Genomic DNA, 21,726 nt, shown 5'->3' on the forward strand with positions numbered 1-21,726 from the left:
CCATCTCATGCAACAGCCACTCCTATTCACCACGTTTTGCCCGCGGCCGAGAGCCGGGGATGATGTCCTTGTCCTTCACTGGATGCAAGTTGTTCATGGCTCGAATCGGCGCCCATGCGACATCTATAAACACGCGCCAGCGCCCACAGGGCCGCAGCCCCAGTGGCCAAGTCCCGTCCTGCTTGGCGGCCCATTTTGCCTTTTTTGCGGCTCGTGGCGATCCTGCAAGGTTGCTTGCTTGCTTCTTCCGGGTTAGAAAGGCTGCTGCAAGGAACCCACTGACGGGACGCTGGGCGAAGTTTCGCTAGGAATAGTAGGACGTGGGTTTCCCATGGCGGAGCCGGTCGATCTAGGACAAAGGGGGGACCATGAGATGAGGCCCCGCAGGCTGGGGGTCGAGGAAGTGGACTGAAGAGCGAGGTGCGATGAAATCGACGCAAGGAGGAGGGGAGGGGGGCCAGTATGGAATATCGTAAGGCTGGCCAATCGATGGCACGAAAGGGCCAGCTTGCCCAGGGATTTGCGTCTCCTGAGATGGAGAACTCCGGACGACGCAGGCGATGACGACTTGTCCGATGCCCGAATCTCACGGAACGCTTCGGCCATTGACTCAACCGGCAGGGGGTCGGCGAACGCGGATTTCCATCTGGGACGAGCTCCTGGGATTGAATCAGATGCTGCGGCAGTTGCTGCACGCGGCCAACAAAACCCACGCACAGAAGAGACAGAGAGAGACAGACCCCCAAGGGTCAAGTTGTGGCGACTGGGCCCGGGAATCCATGTCGCTGTGCGCGGTTGGCCCAATAAGCGCCCAGGACGAGGCGCAGAGGTTCCAGGAGGATTCACCCTGAAGGATTGCCCCTGGCATCAAGGCATACTTTTGGGAAGGGGGGTTTCGATTGATCACGGGAATCGCGGCTTGGGGCGCAAAAAAGAGACGAGATGGAAGATTGAGGAGCAGAAGCTGTGGCGCATCTAGATGGCGCTCTTTGGATCGTGTGTTTGTAGCTAAATATGAACAATTGCATGGTGCTATAGTCTGCAGGGGGAGTACCGATGCCAGGCAGATTCCAAGGTCGTCGTCCCACACGAAGAGCGGCGCATCTCGAATCCTTTGCCTTATTAATAACAGCACACGACGACATAGACGACGACGACGAAGATGATGACGATGCCATCTACCATATACGGTCCAAGCTGTGGTGATGATTCGCAGCTGACGCACCTGGGCGCGGCATGTTTCCTCTTGAAGACATGTTCTACAGGTTGTGTCTCTGCCGTTGGGTGCAATTGAACGAGTCAGTCTTACTTGGGTGTCCCGTCTCCATGGCTCGGCCCCCGGACATAACTGGCCCGGCGGCAATAGGGAGCTAAAATCCCATTCGAGGTTCATATGAACCAATGAGGCCATGTCTTCCAACGCTCTGGGACCTATAACCTGGTGCCTTGGGATGCGGAGGAACAGACGTACGTGCATGCATACGCATTACATGTGCTTCAGCCTCGAGATCAGATCGTATTGCACGCGGCGATGTCCGATTTCCACAATGACAAAGAGGCTAGAGAAATGAACACACGGCTGGAGATAAGGAAAAAATTTGAAATCCAAGAATTTGAAATCTAAACCCTATAGTAGTACATTGTATTCTATCGCTGGCGCCCGTCTATTCGCCAACCTGGGGTTGCCCATGTAACGATCTAGTAAAAGGAAAAAACCCACAACCAAAACAGTGAATAGTACAATGGCATATCTGCAGCCTGCGCAGAAGATGTCGCAATGATACTGGCCTCGCTGCAGCCGTTACTTCTGCTGGGAACCGGAGGAGGAGCCAGAGTTTCCGCCAGATCCAGACGAGGACGAGCCGCCCGAACCGCTGGGCGCGCCAGATCCTGAGGATCCTGATTGACCGGCAGTTGTGTTGGTGCCGTTGGCGTCTAGAACAGACGTTAGTTTAAGATTTAAGAATGATAGAACCAACAACTCGGTTGAAGTGTTAGAGTCGTGGCGTAAGTGCAGAGAGGAAACTTGCCGGCAACAGAGGCCATGACCACAACAAGAGGGAGTCTCATTTTGTCAATAGTTTGCGAGACGAACTTTATAACGAGCAAAAGTAGACGATGAATGCTTGATTAATGGCGTGCTCTGTTGTTTCCTTGCTTGTTTGCTGGACAATGTCTTGATTCGACCTGATAGACCAACATGAAGCATTCTCAAACCCATTCTTATATATCCTTCACAATCCCGTCAGCGTGACGCGGCCTGGACAAAGACGATCAAAAGCCGAAAGGGATCTCAGCTGGAGAGAAACCATGGCAATGCAATCTTCCCTCTCTGCGCCATTTCATCGTTCTCGGAGGATGGGGGTTGGCCGAAGGGCGGAATAGGCTGATCTGCTGACAGAAAGGCGCGGCATTCAATGTCAGCAAAGAAGTCGGCGTGACTGCTGACGGACAAGACTTACAATGCATTCAGACAACTCACTCTATGATAAAAAATTATAGATTCTTGTATGATTCTATTATTTCTATTATCCTACATTGGAATCCTCGAACATGCGTTTGTATGTCTGCATAATATCTACTATATGATGCATCATCACGGGATAGCACATGGGAAGACATGGTTAAAAGACACTGTTTAAGCAAGAAAGACACTTGAGCAGATCAGTTAGACGAGAAGAACTTGTTAATAACTATATATGTGCACTTCTCTATGAGTCTTTGGGTTAACACTGATTAGCCGCTGCGCAACTTAGTTCTGATAGTAGTAGGTATGGGATCAATGCCCAGGCATGCAGGTCGTAGTCATGGGAACTTCTACACATTGAGCAGACCCCTCTCTGACCTAGTTGTCCACTTCAAGGCTATCCTCCAAGAGTCACCCATAGGCTTCATCGTATATGCCGTCATATGGTGTAGAAAAATGGGCTCTGTCAAGTCTTGAGTTACTCATCCTCGCCTAGTCGCTATCGGCGACAAGCAAGATCCACGTCGATCAGACTCTAGGCTCTATCAAGACGCAGAGATAGACCCTGTTTGCCTGTGCAGTCGGACATCGTACGGTTCGAGAATCTTCTTTATTCCTTCCATTACAACGACTCCGTCAGAGTAGCATTCTCTCTCCACGGATCTGAAAGATGCCTTGACTCTTGGGTGCTATTTGTCATCTAGTTGCAACTGCAATCCCGGAAACTGCTTCCTTCTGGCTTCCATATCCCATGTCCAAAGTTTCATCTCCTGTCATCAACCAGGATTCCCACAGGTCCACAAGCCCACACAGGCCAACACCGTGACCCAGCAAGCAGGACAGACGTTCCCACAGATCCTTCAAAAATCAGAAACCTTTTCTCACGCTCCTCGCCCTCGCGCAAGCCTAACAGATCAGGCTACGGCTATGGAGCAACCGCTACTTGCACCGCGTTAGCTCAGCCTTGTATGACCGCTCGTGGTTTCAGCCCTATGGAGATGGCAAATTGAAGGAGGAAAGGATTGATGCGGTCTTTTGGGCCATGTGAGCTAGGCGGATCTTTGCTATCGCTGATGCGGAGTCGTTGGATTGCAACTGTGAAACGTGGGAGTCAGCACATGAACAGAAGTGCTCCACGTTGGATGCGGCTGCATGAAATGTCATGCCCAACAATCAAAACACTGGAGAATGCAATACCGCTGCTGGCGGCGTATACATACAGCGGGAAATGACCAGAACTTGAGGAATAAAAGTGAGCTTGGAGAGCGTATGACGGAAAGGCTAGGTAGGCAACCTGAAGTCAGAGGTTCTTTCACAAGCTTGACTGCGTGATCTGCAGGTTGTCGGAATATGCTCGACTACAGCGACCCGATGTTGATCAACGATAAGCGTCTGACTAGTTCCGACCGATTATGCACCTCGAAAAGGTCACCATGTTAGGGAACCGATTTGTCAAAACGACCGTCATACTGGAAACCAAGTTCTGTCAATCTTGTCCCTAGATTCGAGGCGCAACGTGGATAAGGATAGTATACGAATGTCCGCCTGGCGATTTAGGCTGTGATGCCGAAAGATAAATTTAAACTATCCCTTATAGTCTGCTGCTGTGCCCGTGCAACGCCGTTGATGTTAAAGACCTCAGTAATGGGGATTGTAATTCTGCAATTAGCCAGCCAGCATTTAGACGTCTTTCTGGGATGATATCACGATCAGCAACGTTAGAGACACATGAGAGAGCTCTACGCCACTTAGTTGTTTACAGGCACCTTCATCCAAGTTCTGAACATAGCATACACAAATAGATTGATTCACACCGCAAATTCATTCCCCTGGGTCGCTCTCTGGCCATTTGAAGAATAAAACAGCAAGCTCCGTTCGCCCACAAACGACACAACAATCTAATGATTAGTGAAAAGAAAATGACAAAGGAAGAAAAAGAGATAGCTACTCGTTTTCCAGACCGAATGAGCCAAACAGCAAAAAGGATGATCTCGCCCGGGCTCGAACCGGGGACCTTTTCGGTGGTGTCAACAGATGTTGTTAACGAAATGTCATGACCAACTAGACCACGAAACCATCATGTTACCTGATTGGTTGATAGACGTCCTCAGCTATCAGCTACATAAACCCTTGCAAGATGCAAAATTGAATGGAGGGCTCACTCAACAGTCAACTCATGCGTGGGTATCATGAACCTCCACGGAAACGGCATACGAATCTCCCCTTGTGAGTGATGGGAGATTCAGATCCAACCCTTAACCTTGAACAGGCAACCAACTGCGGCTCGTTTGCCGCAATCTTCAAGCCACGGCAAGGCGGCTGCTTACCGCTGCTCTCATTCTGACGCAAAAACAGAAACTATCGGGCTTAAAGGCCTACGTGATGAATCAGTTCATTCAAGTCCGATCAGTTGCGAGGAGAGGACTATGCATTGAAGTCTGAGTCAACTCAACTCATGAAAACGAAGAGGTTCAACTCTTGAAAACCCGAAAGGCTTTAACCTGCCAAATAAGCTAAACCCTGGCTAAATATGCGGACATTCACTAAAGAGGCAATTGTCCGTAACCAAGTTGCTCATACATTTTCCTACCCTGTCCACAACACCTACCGACAAGTACAGATAAGGCATTCCCTTTCGGGAACAAAACAATTCGAGCATACGTAGTCATCTGCAAAGTCATCTTTACTAAACCCCATGCTTAATAAATCGCCCAGACAATGTCCGTCCCCGCTGTCCTCGGATTCTACTGAAAGCCACGCAACCCGAATACTCGGAAGTGGTGGCTCCCGGAATAAGCTGGAATTCCCGCCCAAGCCGAGCAAGCCGCAGATGGACTGCCCAAAACACACATCGCCACCTACATCGGCACCCCGGAGTCCGGACGTGTTCACATAGGAAACATGTGCCTGTTCCTCACCCCATGAACCTCCGGCTCTCGGGCCTTTGGTGATTTTGCGATTCGAATTCCGTTCAGGGCAATTTTCTCTCTCTTTGTATGTTGAACGTTTTTGTTGCATGTATACTTGTGGTATGATGAATAAGCACTAATTGGTGGGATGAGGATTTCTAACCGGTATCTCGTGGTGTTGAACATAGTGTCAAGCAATTGATCTGACTCGAGAAATATAGTGCTGCTACATTTTGAACGAATCGTTTGCGGTTTTGCCGAGTAATAAAGATTGGTGATTACTGATCGTGAGCGATAGGATTAACCTCTACCAGGGAGCATGGATGCATGTATGTAATCCGTGATCGGGCACTCGGCAGAAACGTAGGGTTCTGCAGGAAACCTATACTCCTCCGTAACAGTAAGGCCGATGATAAGCTGCAATCACACGGAAAACGTGCCGAGCTGTCACCTCATTTTCGGACTTCAACCTGGAATAGCGCGCCACCTCATGCAAGCGATACGTTATACGAAGCATACACGCGTATGATCGAGTTCCTAATAATGCCTCCCGGGGCCCAGGTGAAACACAAGGAAGCCATGTATTGCTCCCGTAACGCCGGGGACAATGGCCATGTCCTATATCCTTCGTAATCAAGCAGGATAGTCTACGGTATAAGAGTGCTTGATAACGAACCATATGACACACAGGTGTAGAGCTCGGGGACATGATTTGTGCCTCGCTGGAGCATTACACCGAAATATATCCCACATCCCGCATTGAGCTCTTAAAACGATTCTATTTATATAGGTTGATAACGAATGATATGTACGCATCGAACGAAGTTTGTCAGCAGTCAACCTAAAGGAATGTGGTACTTGATTCCACCTCAACTCATACCAAACAGATAAGGTAAGCTTCGATTACCTTTGCCGTCTCAGCCGCGTTTTTAGTAAAAGATACTAGACAGAAAGAGGACATACTACAGAGTTACACCGTATTGGGTTCATATGGCGGCTCCACAAGGGCTTTATGGGTTCAGGGTTCCGACAGCCAAGGGCTGCGTCCAGGACGATAGAGTTCAGACGGTGCTGACAGTATAAGTGATTCAGCAAGCTACGGCTCTCAGGGGCCTTGCGGATGGGAAAATGATACCGTTCATTTGGAAATCAGGGTATCGTGAAAATCAACCGCGGGATCTATAAGTCTTGTCGTACCAATGCCCCCTTTGAAAGTCTGATTTGTACAGAATCTCTCAGGCTTTCATATCGATATAGACCAAACAAAAGCTGCCCCGGCTAACGTTGGGTTGGCCCCGGAGGAGTGGAGCAGAAAGAGCCGGTCCGCAGAGCCTAATTATCAAGATCCACGACACGAACATGATCCCCTGTGTACCTCATGCTAGACAAGCACCGGTGTCTAGAATCCAACACGTGATCGAGGTACAGAATGTGGTTGCGAGGCCATTAGTTCTGACAGGAGGCGTTTAGTGTATGACAAAGGCCCTTTTAGGCGGTCCCCCAGTTGCATCAATGTCTCCCCCACGTAAAGGGTTCGTTCATAGCGATGAATGACGGAGAGAAGGAAAAGGATACTCCGTAGAGTTGGGCAAAGCCGACTCGAGGTGGCAAGTGTGTTCAACCGACAACACTGTCAAGCACCCGAACTCTTTGAGTACTGAGGTGGTATTTGGCATCCTGTCGCCCCGCCTCAGCCCTATCGCAAAGGGAAACGAGCTGGATAGTATGTACCGGTGAGACGGACAACATCTTGCAGCTGCGCTAGTCGCAAGCCACTTTACTGGTCATCCAACGTGAGACGCAAGACACAGTACAGTGACTGACATTTTTTCAAAGATCTCCACGGACTCCAGCTTCTCGGGATCCGTGTGGCCGAACAGGAGTCTCAATCTATTCCCGACACCCTGAATGTAGTGTGATTGCATGTAAGCGACTTCTACTGGGCAGTCGAATGCGAGCGTCAACCTGGGGTGTGTTTGCCGTCTCGCAAGACTGCCAGCGGTTGAATGATGTGAAATTCTTCCTGGAACTGAGCACTAACCAAACGGAATTTGCGAGCTGGAGGAAATCCATTCCAGCTCGGACAGCAGAGCTACCTAGCCAGGCACGCGGAGAATCCTCAGGGGCGTATTAACGCGTATCGCACGGACAAGCGTTTAGGCATGGCCGCTCTCACTGCCCGCCTCGAGTGGATGTGTTGACTAAAGCAACCCAGGAGAAAGCTGTGGCGTATCGCATCGCATTCTCCCTCTTCACACTGGTCGCTGGTTGGCTTGTTCCCTCTCCGTTAAGTCCGTAGACAGGTATGTAGCCCTTGGATGGCCAAGGGGCCCTTGCGGAACCCTTGGGTTTGCGGACACAGTAAGCCGTGAGTACAGTGCAGTAACCCCAGTGGTTGACAAATACTTCGTCTGGCCATCAATGCACATGTTGCTGCTTGAAACCTTGACCTGGTTGTTCGATTTCCTAAGATAGCCACTGTGTCAAAAAGCCATTGATCTAATGAAAGATGATTTGGGGGGCTGTTATCACACCGCGATCGCCTACTAAGGGAACGTTAGCTGACCCTCTCACGAGAAGATAGTTATGCTGACAGGGCGGTAAGCTTTGTAAGAGTATGAAGCTCGGGAGTAGTCGAGCTGGATGAGAGGTCAAAGTATCGCAGCTATAAGAAGGGTGACCACCTCCGACTGCGAAGTGTTCACTCAAAATCTCATCAGACCTCACATTTCACCTCTCCAACTCCCTGAAATTCACAGCAGTACCTCGCCCAACAGCTTCAGTCGATACCACTCGTGCACATCCATACACAGCTCACCATGGCTTCCTCCCAGGGCATGGCCGCCTATGCTGCGCCCTCTCTTTTCCAGCCTCACCTCACGCGTCAGGCCATCCGAGATGCTCACAAGAAGAAGATCCCCCCGTTGCTGGGATACTATGGCGGGATTGGATCCACAAAGATCACGCGCTGGTTGGCACCCATCGGCTATGACGCCGTTTGGGTCGATTGGGAACACAGCAGCATGAACGTCGAGACGATGACGACCATTGTTCACGAGGCAATCTTCATGAGCCAGGGAAGGACGATTCCCTTCGTCAGGGTACCGGGGCACGACCATGCGGCGATTGGATATGCGCTGGATGCCGGTGCCAGCATCATTATTCCCCAAGTAAGGAGCCGCTGATGAGATCCGCCTTGGAAAGGGCCCCTTGTTCGGGATGGTATGGCTGATATCGAATCAAGGTTGAGACTGTCGAGCAAGCCAAGCACGTGGTATCAGCAGCCAAATTCGGGTCCAAGCAGAACGGCACCCGCTCGGCACCACCTTTCCGGCTCATGCGAGGCGTCACAGACATGACATTCGAGCCGGGCAGGGATATTTACGAGGCAATGAACCACCAGGCCGCGATTATGATCCAGATTGAATCGCTAGCTGGTAAGTTTTCACTCCGTGAGGCTTGAGATCTGCCGTAGCTGACTCGACCCGTCCATCAGGCATCAACAACCTCGACGCCATCCTCACTGAAGTGCCCGACATCGATATCGTATGGCTTGGAACACTCGACTGTCGCGTAGAGATGAACTTGCCCAGCAACATGGGCCAGGGCGGCAACGAGCCCGAATGGTTGGCCGCTAAGCAGAAGTTTTTCGACGTCCTGGACAAACATGACAAGCCTTACGGCGGGTTTGCTTTTTCCACTCCTCCTCTCGGCAGTCCAGAGATGTTCAAGCAGGCTACAGAGCGCATGTCATTCGTCATCACTGCAGCCGACACCGTGGCGCTGGCGGGCATGGGCGAGCTGCTGAAGATCGGGCGAGAGCTCCTGGCGCCGGAGTTCGAGAAGAAGGTCAATGGGCAGAACGGACACGCGGTCAATGGTGAGAAGTCGTAAATCAGCTGCTGCCTAGAAGAGAAGCTGATGAAATGGAAAAGAGACGGTTGTGGTGAGGGATAGACAGAAATGAGTCTCTAGAGGAGAGGAGAGAGAGAAGGAATACAGGATGAGAAGAAAAAATGGATGATGTAATAAGCCCAGCAGCTGCTGGAGACGGCAACCGCAGCTGTTGAGAGTGCCTTCTCTACCTACCTTAGATCATGTCCTATTGTTTAGTCAGCTATGACACTCGATCAATTCTGAACCTTTGCACATTACTGAATCTTCACCACTTCAGCTGAGAAGCAGGTCGTTCCAACAATCCAACAACACATGTCATCTTGCCTGTCTGCAGCATCGCATCACCTCCGCACCGTTTACATAACAGCAACCCTCTAGTGCTGCTCCGGATCTGGGGAAGGGCGCCGTTATCGCGCGCCATGTGGGACGCCTGCGAGACCTGCGAACCTTCACCTCGAGTCGAATCGAACCAAGGGCGCCTGAAAGACAATACGCCTCCACGTACAATCAGCATCCCGTTTCCAATGCTCCCAGCATGCTTATCTCCACGCTGCAGCACTGGCCTGGCCCCCCGGGACTCCCCGCAGATTCCACTGGTGGCGAGCGCTGAGGATTGGCTGGAATGTTGCACGGCTGGGCTAATCCCCTGGTCGATTGACGAACCTTGACTCGCGCGGTCCGATTGCTGCATTCTTATCATGCTCGCTCGTGCCATCGGGTCGTCGCTTGGCTTCAGCGCAGACTGACGACGGCTATGCTGTGAAAAATCAAGGGCTATGATGATACTTATGTACGATGCAGGAACCAGTGTCTTATACACCCTTCTCAGATCTCAAAGACGAGACATACTACCATGTGCAGGATCTGAGACGGGTCATGGCTGACGTGCTTTGGACGCCACGGAGCAGCAGGGGGATCAAGCTTATCGTCAAGCCAGCGAATGCCTGCTGTAGAATCGGCGCCGCTGTTCCTTGTTTGAGCATGAGGCCGCGACTAGGGCCCGAACTAAGCACCTAGCCAGCACGCGACAGCGACATAACTGCGGAGGGCGTAGGAGGACATGAAGCAGGGAGAGCCTCGGTCATCGTCATCGGACGAACCACTGCGGCATGGGCGCAGATAGCATCTGACAACGGGTAGGGCTCTCTTATCCGTGCCTTGTCCATCTCCAGCTGCTTCAATTCTCTCTTCCTCCCTCAATCTCCCCTATTTCTCTGTTGATTTTCTTTTATTCTCAGCGGCGCTCTGGTTCCGGTTCTCACTTCATCTGCCTCTGGCTGACGTTCGACACGACTTCGACCGATAAGGCATAAGCGCCCTGGCTCGACCCAGAAGCGATTCCTCACCGACAACAGCCAATTGAGTCGCAAGCATCGAAACATAGACCGGCGAGAGCCTCAGACGGCCATGGATTCTCGTCGTCGCCGCTCCTCCGTGGGCAGCGGTGCCCAAACGGCCGACCAAGCCCTCGCCTCTCTGGGCTACAAGGCCGAACTGCCTCGTCACCTCTCCATGATGTCGATCCTCGGCCTCTCCTTCGCCATCATGGCCGTTCCGTTCGGCCTCAGCACCACCCTATATATCACGCTGACCAATGGCCAATCCGTGACGGTTCTCTGGGGATGGATCCTGGTCTCGCTCATCTCGGTCTGCATCGCTGCTTCTCTCGCCGAAATCTGCGCCGTCTTCCCGACCGCGGGCGGCGTCTACTACTGGTCTGCCATGCTGAGCTCTCGCGAATGGGCGCCGCTGGTCAGCTTCGTGGACGGGTGGCTTACACTCGTCGGCAACTGGACGGTGACCCTGAGCATCAACTTCTCTGGCGCGCAGCTGATTCTCAGCGCAATCACCATCTTTAACGAAGACTTTGTGGCGAACACGTGGCAGACGGTCCTGTGCTTCTGGGCCGTCATGCTGGTATGCGCTCTGGTCAATGCCTTTGGCTCGCGCTATCTGGACCTCATCAATAAGATATGCATCTGGTGGACTGCGGCCAGTGTCATCATCATCATGATCACGCTGCTCACAATGGCCGATCACCGGCGCTCAGGCGAATTCGTATTTGCCCATTATGACGCCTCAGGCAGTGGATGGCCAACTGGATGGTCGTTCTTTGTTGGCCTTCTTCAAGGTACGTTCCCATTGCTGTTCCCTGCTTTCTTTTGGGGCCAGATCGAGGGTACTAACCGCTGGACCATTTGAACTTACAGCCGCTTATACTCTCACCGGCTATGGCATGGTTGCCGCGATGTGCGAAGAGGTGCAGAACCCCGAGCGCGAAGTTCCCAAGGCCATTGTCCTGTCCGTCGTTGCCGCAGGCATCACCGGCGTCATCTACCTCATCCCGCTCCTCTTTGTCCTTCCCGACGTCCAGACCCTGCTCACCGTCGCAAACTCTCAGCCAATCGGCTTGCTCTTCAAGATTGTCACTGGCTCCTCAGCTGGTGGTTTTGGCCTGTTGTTCCTGATCCTTGGTATTCTCATGTTTGCAGGCGTTGGCGCTCTTACCGCTGCCTCGCGATGCACCTACGCCTTTGCGCGAGACGGTGCTATTCCAGGCTATAAGTTGTGGCGCAAGGTAAACAAGTCCTTGGACATGCCCATCTGGGCTCTCGTCCTGTCCACGGTGGTCGACTGCCTCCTCGGGTGCATCTACTTCGGCTCCTCCGCCGCCTTCAACTCCTTCACCGGTGTCGCCACCATCTGTCTGTCCACCTCCTATGGCGTTCCTGTCCTCGTCAACCTCGTCCAGCGCCGTCGAGCAGTGCAACACTCGCCTTATCCTCTGGGCAAAGTCATGGGCCCCATCATCAACGGCATCTGCATCGTCTGGATTGTCTTCTCCGTCGTCATATTCTGCATGCCAGTCTCGTTGCCGGTCGATGCCACGACGATGAACTATGCCTCGGTGGTGTTTGCCGGGTTCGGGGCGATTGCGTTTATCTGGTACTTTGCGTATGCGCGCAAGAACTTTACCGGTCCGCCCGTCCGGAGTGCGGGAGAGGATGGCATCATTCCGACGGTGGGAGTGCCGGTGGGCGACCATGAGGGGACCGGGTCAGAGTCACCGCCGGCGCATACAGAGAAGGATCTCAAGTGAAACGTTGCCATAATGAGAATATGAATTACCCCTTTCCAGACGTCTTTCGCTTCTCTACTGCATGTACTCTTTCTGCCCGCTTCAGAGTCCCTTCATTAGAAGCATCAGACATAAAGGCCACGTAGCATGTCGTAACTCATCCATCTATTGCACACTCCCAGCTCTCTATATCAGCGAAGCATGCCCATGGTCATAACGGGTATATACAAGAATAAAGGCCCAGAAAAATCTTTTTTTGTCTCCCCTTCCCCCATTTTCCCTTTTCCCCCCCCTTTTGATTCTCCTTAAACACTAATGGTCCTGAAAACGCTAAACTCCTCGCCCGTGGCAATCAAGCTGCCCGGAATCTGCGGGTGCCAGTGCACCTCCCTGACGTCCTTGAGGTAGTGCACGAAGAGCAGCTGCGGCGGCACGTCCTTGACGCCGGCCGTGTCCTTGCTCTCCTCGTCGTCGAGCTCGACGGCCAGATCCCACAGGGTGACGGTGTTGTCGCCGGCGGCCAGGGCGACGATGGAGTCGTCGGTCGGGTGCCACTCGATGCTGCAGATCTGCTCCTTGTGGTAGTTGAAGCTGGCGAGGGGCTGGGGCTTGCTGGCGTTGGCCTTCCACTGGCGCAGGTCCCAGACGGCCCAGGTGCCGTCGTCGGCGCCGGAGGCAAGCAGGTTGGTCTGGTGGCGGGACCAGGACATGACGTTGACATCATAGTCGGAGACCTGGACGGTGATGGCGGGCTTGCGGGACTTTGAGCGGACGTCCCAGATGCGGATGGTGCCGTCGCTGGAGGCGGAGGCGAAGACGGACTGCTCCGAGGGCGACCACTGGATCTCCTCGACGCTGCTGGCGTGGCCCTGGAAGGGCCGGCTGTCGGTGACCCAGCCGCCGCCGTCGGTGCGCGACGTCAGGTAGATGAGGCCGTCGTTGTCGCCGGTGAGCAGCTTGCCGCCGGGGACGAGGGGCGACCAGTCGACGGCGTAGCCCTCGGCCTTGTGCGCCCGGATGGTGGAGATTGGCTTGTTCTGCTGCGCGGTGATGACGGTGCCGGGGACGTCGAAGGAGGCGAGGTGCGGGGTGACGTCGTGGATGAAGACGCTGGCCGACTCGGTCATGGTGGCCGTCAGCGTCGTCGGGGGCCGCGACGGGTCCTGGTTGGGGATCTGGTGCGAGCGGATGCGGTTCGTGCACGAGTTGAGCGGGATCGACTTGCTCTCGAGGATGGGGTCCGTGTCCTCGTCGTCGTCGTCGTCGGAATCGGAGTCGTCGCCGCCGCGGTCCATCTTGCTCAGGCCGCTGAACTTGAGCACCAGCAGCTCGTTCTCGTGCGCCTTGGCAGACTCAGCCTGCGTGCCGGTGACGGTGTACATGGTGTGCGGGTAGGCCTTGCGGTTGTCGCCGAGCGAGTCCTTGACGATGTCGAAGGACAGGCACGGCCAGGGCGTGTTGAGGCCGTGCAGCATCTCGTACGTCGTCAGGTCGGGCGCCAGCGTCTGGCCGGGTTCTAGCTTGCTTCGTCCGACGATGAAGGTTCCTTGGTCGACCTCCATGGCATCTGTTGAGGCGTCCTCGGTCAACGACATGGAATTCCTACTGCAATGCCTTGCGAGTGATGCGGAAACGGTCTGTGATGCGACCTGCTGGACAACTCACGTTCTTTCTCCTCAGCCTCCCTCTCGGCGTCTGGCCGTCCATCCACGCCAGCCTCGATAATCTCGTCTTCGCTCTCGAACTCATCCTCGAACTCGTCCTCGAACTCGCCCATGTCCTTGTCCATGTCCACGTCCATCTGCTCGGGACGCTCGCCGCCCTTGAGCGGCGCATCCTCGCGATCGTCTGCTGTGCGCTTCGCCATGGTTGATTGTGATGTGTGATTTATTCGCTTGACCACCTATTCGATCCTGAAACGCAGTTAGATACGAGATACCGTCAGCCAATGTGCGCGCGCATCCACTCACTGGAGATCAATGGTGTTGAACTGCGATTCTTGTGCAGCAACATTTTTTTTGAGCCCCTCTAGAAAAAAATCCATTGAAGGTCTCTTATCGGGCGATAGCAAGCCACACGGACCCCGCTATGTGGCGGTGCATTTCCCAACGCCTCCTATTGGGTAAAGCGGAGATCCTCCATCTCTCTTCCTCTCTTCCTCTCTTCTTCATCAAGATCGCTATAATGGCCAAGTTATGAATAAATTGGTCTCTGGACTGCTTTGACACTACTGTTGATACTTGCATGTGCTCTTACTGCTTCTTTTAGTAGCGGGGCTTATGCAATAGCCGATGACTATTACGGACGTCTTGTATTCACATCCATGTTGTTATATAGGGCTAGGAATTGGGGGACACCACTCGCAGCATTCTTCCTCTGTGACAGTCCCGAGAACACTTGGGTATTGAGAGTCAAATTTGTGATCGATCTTCCTCCTTCCTCACAGAACGTGATTTCTGTTAAGGCTACATGCATGGGAACCCTTGAAAGATATCTATCACCGGGTAGGCAGTAGTGGCAATATGCTATATGCCGCCAACTCTATTCATAGATACTAGGGGCTACTTGCTGGCTGAATGGAACGTAGTGCCATCTATCAAAGTCTCAACTCAAAGAAGGATTCGTTATTGTTAGTCCACGATGAGGTTGCGCGCTTGCCTGGCTTTCCAACCGAAGAACTACAATTCTCATACGGCACGGGCTCACACTTCCACAAACTGTCTGTTGCCCAGTGAGGCAAGCATCTTAATTCGCCGACGATGATCGAATAGCTCCTTTGCCATTGTCAAAAGGAGAGACTATTCTGGCACTTACGACTCATCAGCCAATAAATGGTACGTGTAATAGCCATACTTTTTTATCCTTTCAAATGTGACTTTCACAAACCTTCACAGCATATTGGGAGGTTGCATCTTTCTGAGTAACTCAGATTTTGTTTTGTCAAAGTACTAGGATCGGGCTTAGGTCGCTGTGTTGAAGTCCGCTTCACCATGTCTCAGGACGCTCAGGTCCTTGGTGGTGTAAGTCGCCGACTAGTTAGAATGCCAGAAGGTCTTGAGTTCGTCCCATGTGATCTCTAGCTAGGGATTTCATATGGACAGAAGTACCCCAGCACCTCTATTCTTAGGAAAAGGGATCAATGCTGTCATCCTGAAGCCGCATGAGTCACGTTTCTTTGGTTTAGAAGCTGATAGCTAGACACCCCTTTGCTCAGCTCAGCACTGATGCTCGGTATACCGGCTTGCTAGTGACTAGCAAGGCCGAATTTAGGTGCAAAATCTGCCCAAGGCTTTCTTCAATATTGACATTGACAAGGTCCTTGATGTTCCAGAAACATTAGTGTTCAACACTCTCACCAGCCCTGTGTTGTTGCAGAGACCCGAACCACAGAAGCAACAGCTTAGATCTTTCGAGAAGCAATTTTCGAGGCTAGATTTCCATCTTTACTGTGGAGTGGAGGGCAGCTTACTGCCATTCATCTCGAGGTGTTGCCGTTTATGAAATTCTGCATATTGAGGGCCTCATCAATCGCAGGCGGATTAACTCATGCAGCCCGTACCTCATCAGCTCCGTGCGACCTACTTTCAATGGTATAATGTGACTTTTGGCTTTCGTGTCATACATGGACCCTCTGAAAAGGCCTCATCCCATGAACAGCAGGTTCAACAACAAGGTAGTTGAGCAACATGTGACCGGGATCGCTGGGCTTATGCCAGGTGCATAGCCCTTTTTTTCTTGAGTATTTCGTTGGCTTCCACGACCCTTTGTCCCAGAGATTCAGCCCCTTTTCTCAGCTTGGATCTTTCTTCATTTCTTTGCTTCAGAGTGGAATATCTGGCACTCTGGCTGACGCGTGACGGGGTATGTGTGACCAGAGTTTCTTTTCTGGTCTTGACGAAATCTCCCTTGTCGCATTTGAACGCCGGTATGAGTTCTTGTTCCGGAGTTCAGGCCGAGTTGATCCAGAGTTCGGTGAGAAGGAAGAGACTTCCACCTCAGTTTGGTCTGAGGATTCTACAGCGTAGCTCGAGCAGCAATGGGTTCAATAGCGTGTCCACTTGGGATGAAACAGTCCGAAGAAGAGATTAGAAAGCTTCAGGGTTCACTTGTGGCTGTTGTACCTGGTGTAAAGGATTACGGTTGCATTAGTGGTCCCACGTCTCACAGGCTCTGATACACCGCTACATAAATCCTCCCCCAAACTACTGCCAAGCTAAAGAATGACAGCATCACACCATCTCATCCCGATGCGATCATTGGAGTTCTAGAAGCTACTTCAACCTTGCCCACTTGATCCTTCAGTTTCAAGTCTTAAAATGAGGGCCAAAAAAAGAAAACAACCAGTTTGAACGGCTAGTGTCTCCTCCGGGAAGGCTCGAACTTCCAACCTCCTGATTAACAGTCAGACGCGCTAGCCAATTGCGCCACAGAGGAAAGGCTGTGATGGAGGCTGGGAGAGAGCCAAGGCTATTATGAACGTACGGGGAACAAGACTGGACAGTTTCGACGAAGTCTTGTATTAATAACATCCTTGGCATGATTCTATGTACATGTATTCGAGGACCAAGTTGAGGTCCAGCCGAGAAAATCATCATTACTAGCATGGGGCTACTGTCACGACGACGCTGCCGGTATCCGCCTGAGATCATTAAACCACACATATCGGCTCAGAATCATGTACAAGTGGCGGTCCCACGAGTACTGGCTGCCATGGCTCGCAAAGGCAGCGCGCGTCAAGGCATAGCGGTGCAATGAGTTGGCCAGCAGAGCCTTTGAGGTGACTTCCGAATCCGCCTTGACGGACGGGTAAAAAGCCGCGGAGACGATGCGCCAGAAGAAGTCGAGGGCCGTGAGTGGCAGGTCAAAGAGGAACGTGTACTTTCTGATGACGCCGGTGGTGACGAGTTTGTATGCGGGAGGAGCGTCTTTGGTGCTCGTCACATATTCGCTAGGAGAACTGTGAGTAAGTCGTACGGACGAGAGAAAGAGAATTGTGTTGGACCGCTGAGATGTGTAGAACAACACGGCACGAGAGATGGCTTACCTCACGGCTGCACTGACAGCTCGGTGGTTGATGTGTCCAGACACACCTCCTTCATCAAACGTGATGATCTATTTGGGTTGAAGTCTGGATCAGTTTCTATAGCAATAACCTAGACATCGTTGGAGGGGGCTTACAGCGTCAACGTCCCATTTCTTGACATACTCCCTCACAATGGAGTGAATCAAAGCCGTATCCCACCACACCTTGGGATTGTCCTGCAGCCTGGGATGGTTAAAGGCCTCACACCTCGATGGGTTGATGCCGAGGGCCTGACACGACCCCTTGAGCTCTTGCTTGCGCGTATCGCCTTTGCCATAGTTGTTTCCTGGTAGGCGGCAAACGTCGACGACGACATGTCTGTCTCAGCACAGCCTCTCACACTCAACGCGGGATACTCAAGCCGAAAGAAACAGAAACAAGGACAATAAAACGAAGAGGGGACTCAGAAAGAGAAGCAAATAGAGAAGGCGACTAACCAGTCGACATAACAAGCAACCCGCCATTAACGGCACGGTTCCGATCAAGGATGCCCAAAATAGTAGGCGAGAAGAACAGACACTCGTCGTCGGGATGCGCCGTCACGACAAGCAGGTTCTTTGCGCGGAGCAGCTCCGGCGGCAGAAGCCGCGCATCGCTGCCAACAATGTACGCCAGGAACCACTGCAGGAAGACGGGAAAGACGAGGGCCGCAAGGGCCGCCCGGAACAGGGCGCGGCGTCGACTGCGCGTGGCCACGAACCAATGGCAGGCTCGGAAGGCTTTGGTATCGCGGAGCTTGCGTGCCATTGCTTAGCCCCCTGCTAGCTCTAAGGGATAGATGGACAAGAGAGAAGGAAAAGAGAGGTGTAACAAGAGAGAGACACGCAGCTTGGACCGCGCGTCAGAGCGGGACTATCGAGAGGGTTGACAAACGTCGAAAGCTTCAGAAACCACCACCAAAAAAGCCCGGTTGTTTGATCAGCCAAGTCCTGCGTAAGCTTGATGAGTAACGGAAAACTGGCGCCCAAGACACACACACACGCACGCACACACACGCAACACCGACGTGGCATTGGAGACTCCCCCCGGAAACAGCAGCACAGCCTCGCTGAGGTCATTGGAACGACGCCACAAAAAGAGGGCTTGAACTGGGTCTTCCCGCTTGGCAGCCCAATTGTGAGGCTGATTGATGAGTTGCAACGGCAAGGGTTGGAGGATTCCAACTGCATGCTGATTCGACGGTTTCGTCCGGGGGGGGGGGGGCGTGCCACAACCGCATTCAGCTATTGTATGCAAGTATTTGGACTTTTCCACCATGCGCGGGAGTACTCCGTAATACAACAAGAGAAAAGACAGTGACAAGCACGAGTTTTTCGGCAGTGTGGTCAAAGCAAGGCACAGATTTGGTCCTGTCAGGTGCATAGGTTTGACACATGAGACCCGCCTGTGATCCCTGTCAAGGCGGAAGAACTGACGAACATACGGGTTGAAGAATGGGCGCCGGGTACTTGGCCCTTTGGACTCGTCAACGACAAGAAATAGGACAAAGAATACGAAACGACTTGATGAGCATTGGCAGTTGCCTTGAGGTCCCTTATTCGTGTTTGTGGGAAAAGGGGCGTGCTGGACGTGACTGTACTACGCACAGCCCCCCCTTTACCCAGAGACATTGGCTTTCACATGACTGAAGAGAAAACTATCTTGAGCTCTGAGGAACGAAAGACAGTTTATGGTCTACGGTGCCTATGTACCGTATCCAGGCAATCATGATCCAAGGAGGTTCCGTTGCGATCTGTAAATACCTAGTACTATATGTGCCGGGCATCATCCCAAGCTAAGCCCAGCATCTCTAGGCTAAGAAAAGCCACAGACTCCCCATGCCGAGGAGCCGAAACCGCATACCTCCATCCAGCATTGATGGCATTGGACAGGAGAATACAGGAAAAAAAAAAAAGGCTTTCGTCTCGGTCGGGACGTGTAATGTTGCCGCCTTTGGGGGGTGAACATTCTGGCCTCATTGCCGTCAGTTAAGACGGACGAACTTTTGACGGACGAACTTTTGACGGACGAGCTTCGACGGCCGAGGCTGTGCCTTTTCCGGAGGCCCTGGGCCCAAGGCTGATCTAGCAACCCTTGTCATAGCAAGGCAGCTTGATAGTCGACCGAGCTGCTCCATGCTACGATCAGGAGCTCATCTGTTTAGGGAAGCAAATTAAGCTGCTGACGGTACGGGTTAAGCGATAGCCATTAGCGTAGGCTTCCATCCTGTCACTGTGATGGGCCGATACAAGGAGTGAGCCTAGCGAGGGCTTTTCCTTGTCATTCAGAACGCCAAATGGCTTCCCTTTATACTATCCCTATCATTGCAGGGCTGTAAAGGAAGAATTAGCGTTGGGAGGCCGTTCTCGCTCTGCTCGCAAATAGACTCTCGATTCGTGGAAGCGGTTGTATATCGAATTGAGCAAAAGAAAGCGTGCAACTAATGGAGACTGGCAGGCTTCTTGGACGTAAGCACGGTTGAAGCAGCTTACACCAAGACTGGCACCATGCTTCAGTGTCTGAGATTCAGCCCTCTGTGACCTGGACCACCACACTACATTCTGCACCCACAGCTGGGATAGACGTCCTAAGAAGATGTCGGCGAGGAGCAGGGACTATGGGGTGAGTTCGTCATGGGGCGCACTCTGCAGCCGTGGCCGTAATCCGGGTACGGTTAGCGATCCACGCCAGCTTGTTCGTACTTGATCTCCCTGGTCGGTGGAGGTCAAGCTCCATTTCCTTATTACTGCTCTCTATTCACCTCTTTTCATTCGCAGGCGCCCATTCTGTCCAATGAGGTGTTACTGAGATCCCCCAATGGGTGGAACGTGGGGGCTATGTCAGAGTATGCCGGAAGTACGAGATGGCCCGAGTGGGTGATGAGAGGGAAGAACAAATCAAGGGCTACTGTTGTTTGTTCGGAATAGACTCTCTGACTAGCTGTTTTCAAGAAACCTAGGAACACATAACACTGATCCTGTCCTTGACTATATTCACCGCCTCTATTTTTCTTTACGCAAGCCATGGTTAACTGAACTTTCATGTGCAAATATGCCCTTCTATTCTAATTCATTCCTTTGATTTCTTGCTGTTGAACGTTTTGTTCAAGATCGACCGCATCTTCGCTATCTTTTCACTTTGTCCGCCGACCAACTCAACCTTCCACCATTAGTCCCCCTTTCTGTCCTTGGACGTCATCCCAACACTAACCCTCTAGCCTTGACATCATGATCACAGCCCGCGACTCCAGCTTCCTCACCATACGACTCGAAAGAAGAGCACGAACCTTCCTCTCGCTCGCCCTCCTGAGCTTCCTAGCAGCAATCTTCTGCTTCCGCCATCTCCTCTACACCTCCTGGACGCTGCTCGCCCTCCCCGCCACCTGGGCCACCGACCACGAAAGCTTCATCCTCTCCCAGGACCGGGATGCCTTCGACGTCACATTCGCCAACTACAGCATAAACCAGCTCTCGGCCGCCCCCTACGAGGACCTCGTCCCCCCCGTGCTGCACCACATCGCCCTCGGCAGCCATGGCACGCACTGGAGGACGGAGTGGAAAGACACGGTCCAGAGCTGCATCGACATTCACCCCGGCTGGGAATCCCACATCTGGACAGACGACACGGCTTCACAGTTCGTCGCGGAAAAGTTCCCCGACCTCAAGCACATGTGGGACACCTACGCGTACCCCGTCGAGCGCATCGATGCCCTCCGGTACATGCTCCTCTACGAATACGGCGGCGCCGTGCTGGACATGGACCTCCAGTGCCGCCGCGCCCTGGGGCCCCTCCGCCGCTTCAGCTTCGTCGCCCCCGAGGCGCACCCCGCCGGCTTCTCCATCGGCTTCATGATGGCCAGCAGGCGCAACGGCTTCGTCGGCGCCCTCGTGGCTAACCTGGAGGACTACAACAAGCGCTGGCTGGGGCTGCCCTACGCGACGGTCATGTTCAGCACGGGCTGCCACTACGCGTCGGTGGTGCACGCCGCGCAGCCGCAGCCCGGCCGGGGCCAGCTCAAGATTCTGCCGGGGCCGCTGCATAGCCTCAATGGGCGGGTGACGACGCCGGTGTTCGAGCATCTGGGGAGCTCGTCGTGGCATTCGTACGATGCAAGGTTCATCATGTCACTGGGGCGGAGGCTGCATCAGATTGTCTGGTTTGGTGTGGGTGCCATGCTGGTTGTATTGGTGAGGAGAAGGGTGATGCTACGAAGGGTGTGGTGTAGCTGCATGGGTGATCGATCACTTGTATGACCACGCAGTTGATGCTGGAGAGCTGTATAAACTAGATTGAGAATATTGAAAACAACAGA

The 21,726-nt window shown here is 52.9% G+C and overlaps 6 protein-coding genes across 6 annotated transcripts; 3 read left to right on the top strand and 3 right to left on the bottom strand.

The window, feature by feature from the left end:
- Positions 1-1,801: 1,801 nt before the first annotated feature.
- On the bottom strand, positions 1,802-2,070 carry CCMA1212_001394 (uncharacterized protein; the record flags this gene model as incomplete). The annotated part of the gene is made up of 2 exons (XM_073698822.1): positions 1,802-1,935; positions 1,980-2,070. 2 exons carry the CDS (start codon positions 2,068-2,070, stop codon positions 1,802-1,804), a joined length of 225 nt encoding a protein of 74 aa, XP_073562664.1.
- A 6,125-nt stretch (positions 2,071-8,195) lies between these two features.
- CCMA1212_001396 (4-hydroxy-2-oxo-heptane-1,7-dioate aldolase) lies at positions 8,196-9,270 on the top strand (the record flags this gene model as incomplete). Its single annotated transcript, XM_073698823.1, has 3 exons — positions 8,196-8,546; positions 8,621-8,813; positions 8,873-9,270. 3 exons carry the CDS (start codon positions 8,196-8,198, stop codon positions 9,268-9,270), a joined length of 942 nt encoding a protein of 313 aa, XP_073562663.1.
- Positions 9,271-10,680: 1,410 nt separating this feature from the next.
- CCMA1212_001397 (Polyamine transporter TPO5) lies at positions 10,681-12,373 on the top strand (the record flags this gene model as incomplete). The annotated part of the gene is made up of 2 exons (XM_073698824.1): positions 10,681-11,404; positions 11,484-12,373. The coding sequence occupies 2 exons, from the start codon at positions 10,681-10,683 to the stop codon at positions 12,371-12,373; spliced, it is 1,614 nt and encodes a 537-aa protein (XP_073562662.1).
- A 284-nt stretch (positions 12,374-12,657) lies between these two features.
- Positions 12,658-14,219, bottom strand: CCMA1212_001398 (Ribosome assembly protein rrb1; the record flags this gene model as incomplete). Its single annotated transcript, XM_073698825.1, has 2 exons — positions 12,658-13,919; positions 14,018-14,219. The coding sequence occupies 2 exons, from the start codon at positions 14,217-14,219 to the stop codon at positions 12,658-12,660; spliced, it is 1,464 nt and encodes a 487-aa protein (XP_073562669.1).
- Positions 14,220-16,966: 2,747 nt separating this feature from the next.
- Positions 16,967-18,182, bottom strand: CCMA1212_001400 (N-acetylglucosaminyl-phosphatidylinositol de-N-acetylase; the record flags this gene model as incomplete). Its single annotated transcript, XM_073698826.1, has 4 exons — positions 16,967-17,300; positions 17,397-17,464; positions 17,531-17,721; positions 17,873-18,182. 4 exons carry the CDS (start codon positions 18,180-18,182, stop codon positions 16,967-16,969), a joined length of 903 nt encoding a protein of 300 aa, XP_073561899.1.
- A 2,459-nt stretch (positions 18,183-20,641) lies between these two features.
- Positions 20,642-21,667, top strand: CCMA1212_001401 (Mannosyl phosphorylinositol ceramide synthase SUR1; the record flags this gene model as incomplete). Its single annotated transcript, XM_073698827.1, has 1 exon — positions 20,642-21,667. The coding sequence occupies one exon, from the start codon at positions 20,642-20,644 to the stop codon at positions 21,665-21,667; it is 1,026 nt and encodes a 341-aa protein (XP_073562288.1).
- Positions 21,668-21,726: the final 59 nt, after the last annotated feature.

This window comes from Trichoderma ghanense (assembly GCF_004382785.1).
Source record: "Trichoderma ghanense strain CCMA-1212 chromosome Unknown scaffold_1, whole genome shotgun sequence".
Lineage (NCBI taxonomy): Eukaryota > Fungi > Ascomycota > Sordariomycetes > Hypocreales > Hypocreaceae > Trichoderma > Trichoderma ghanense.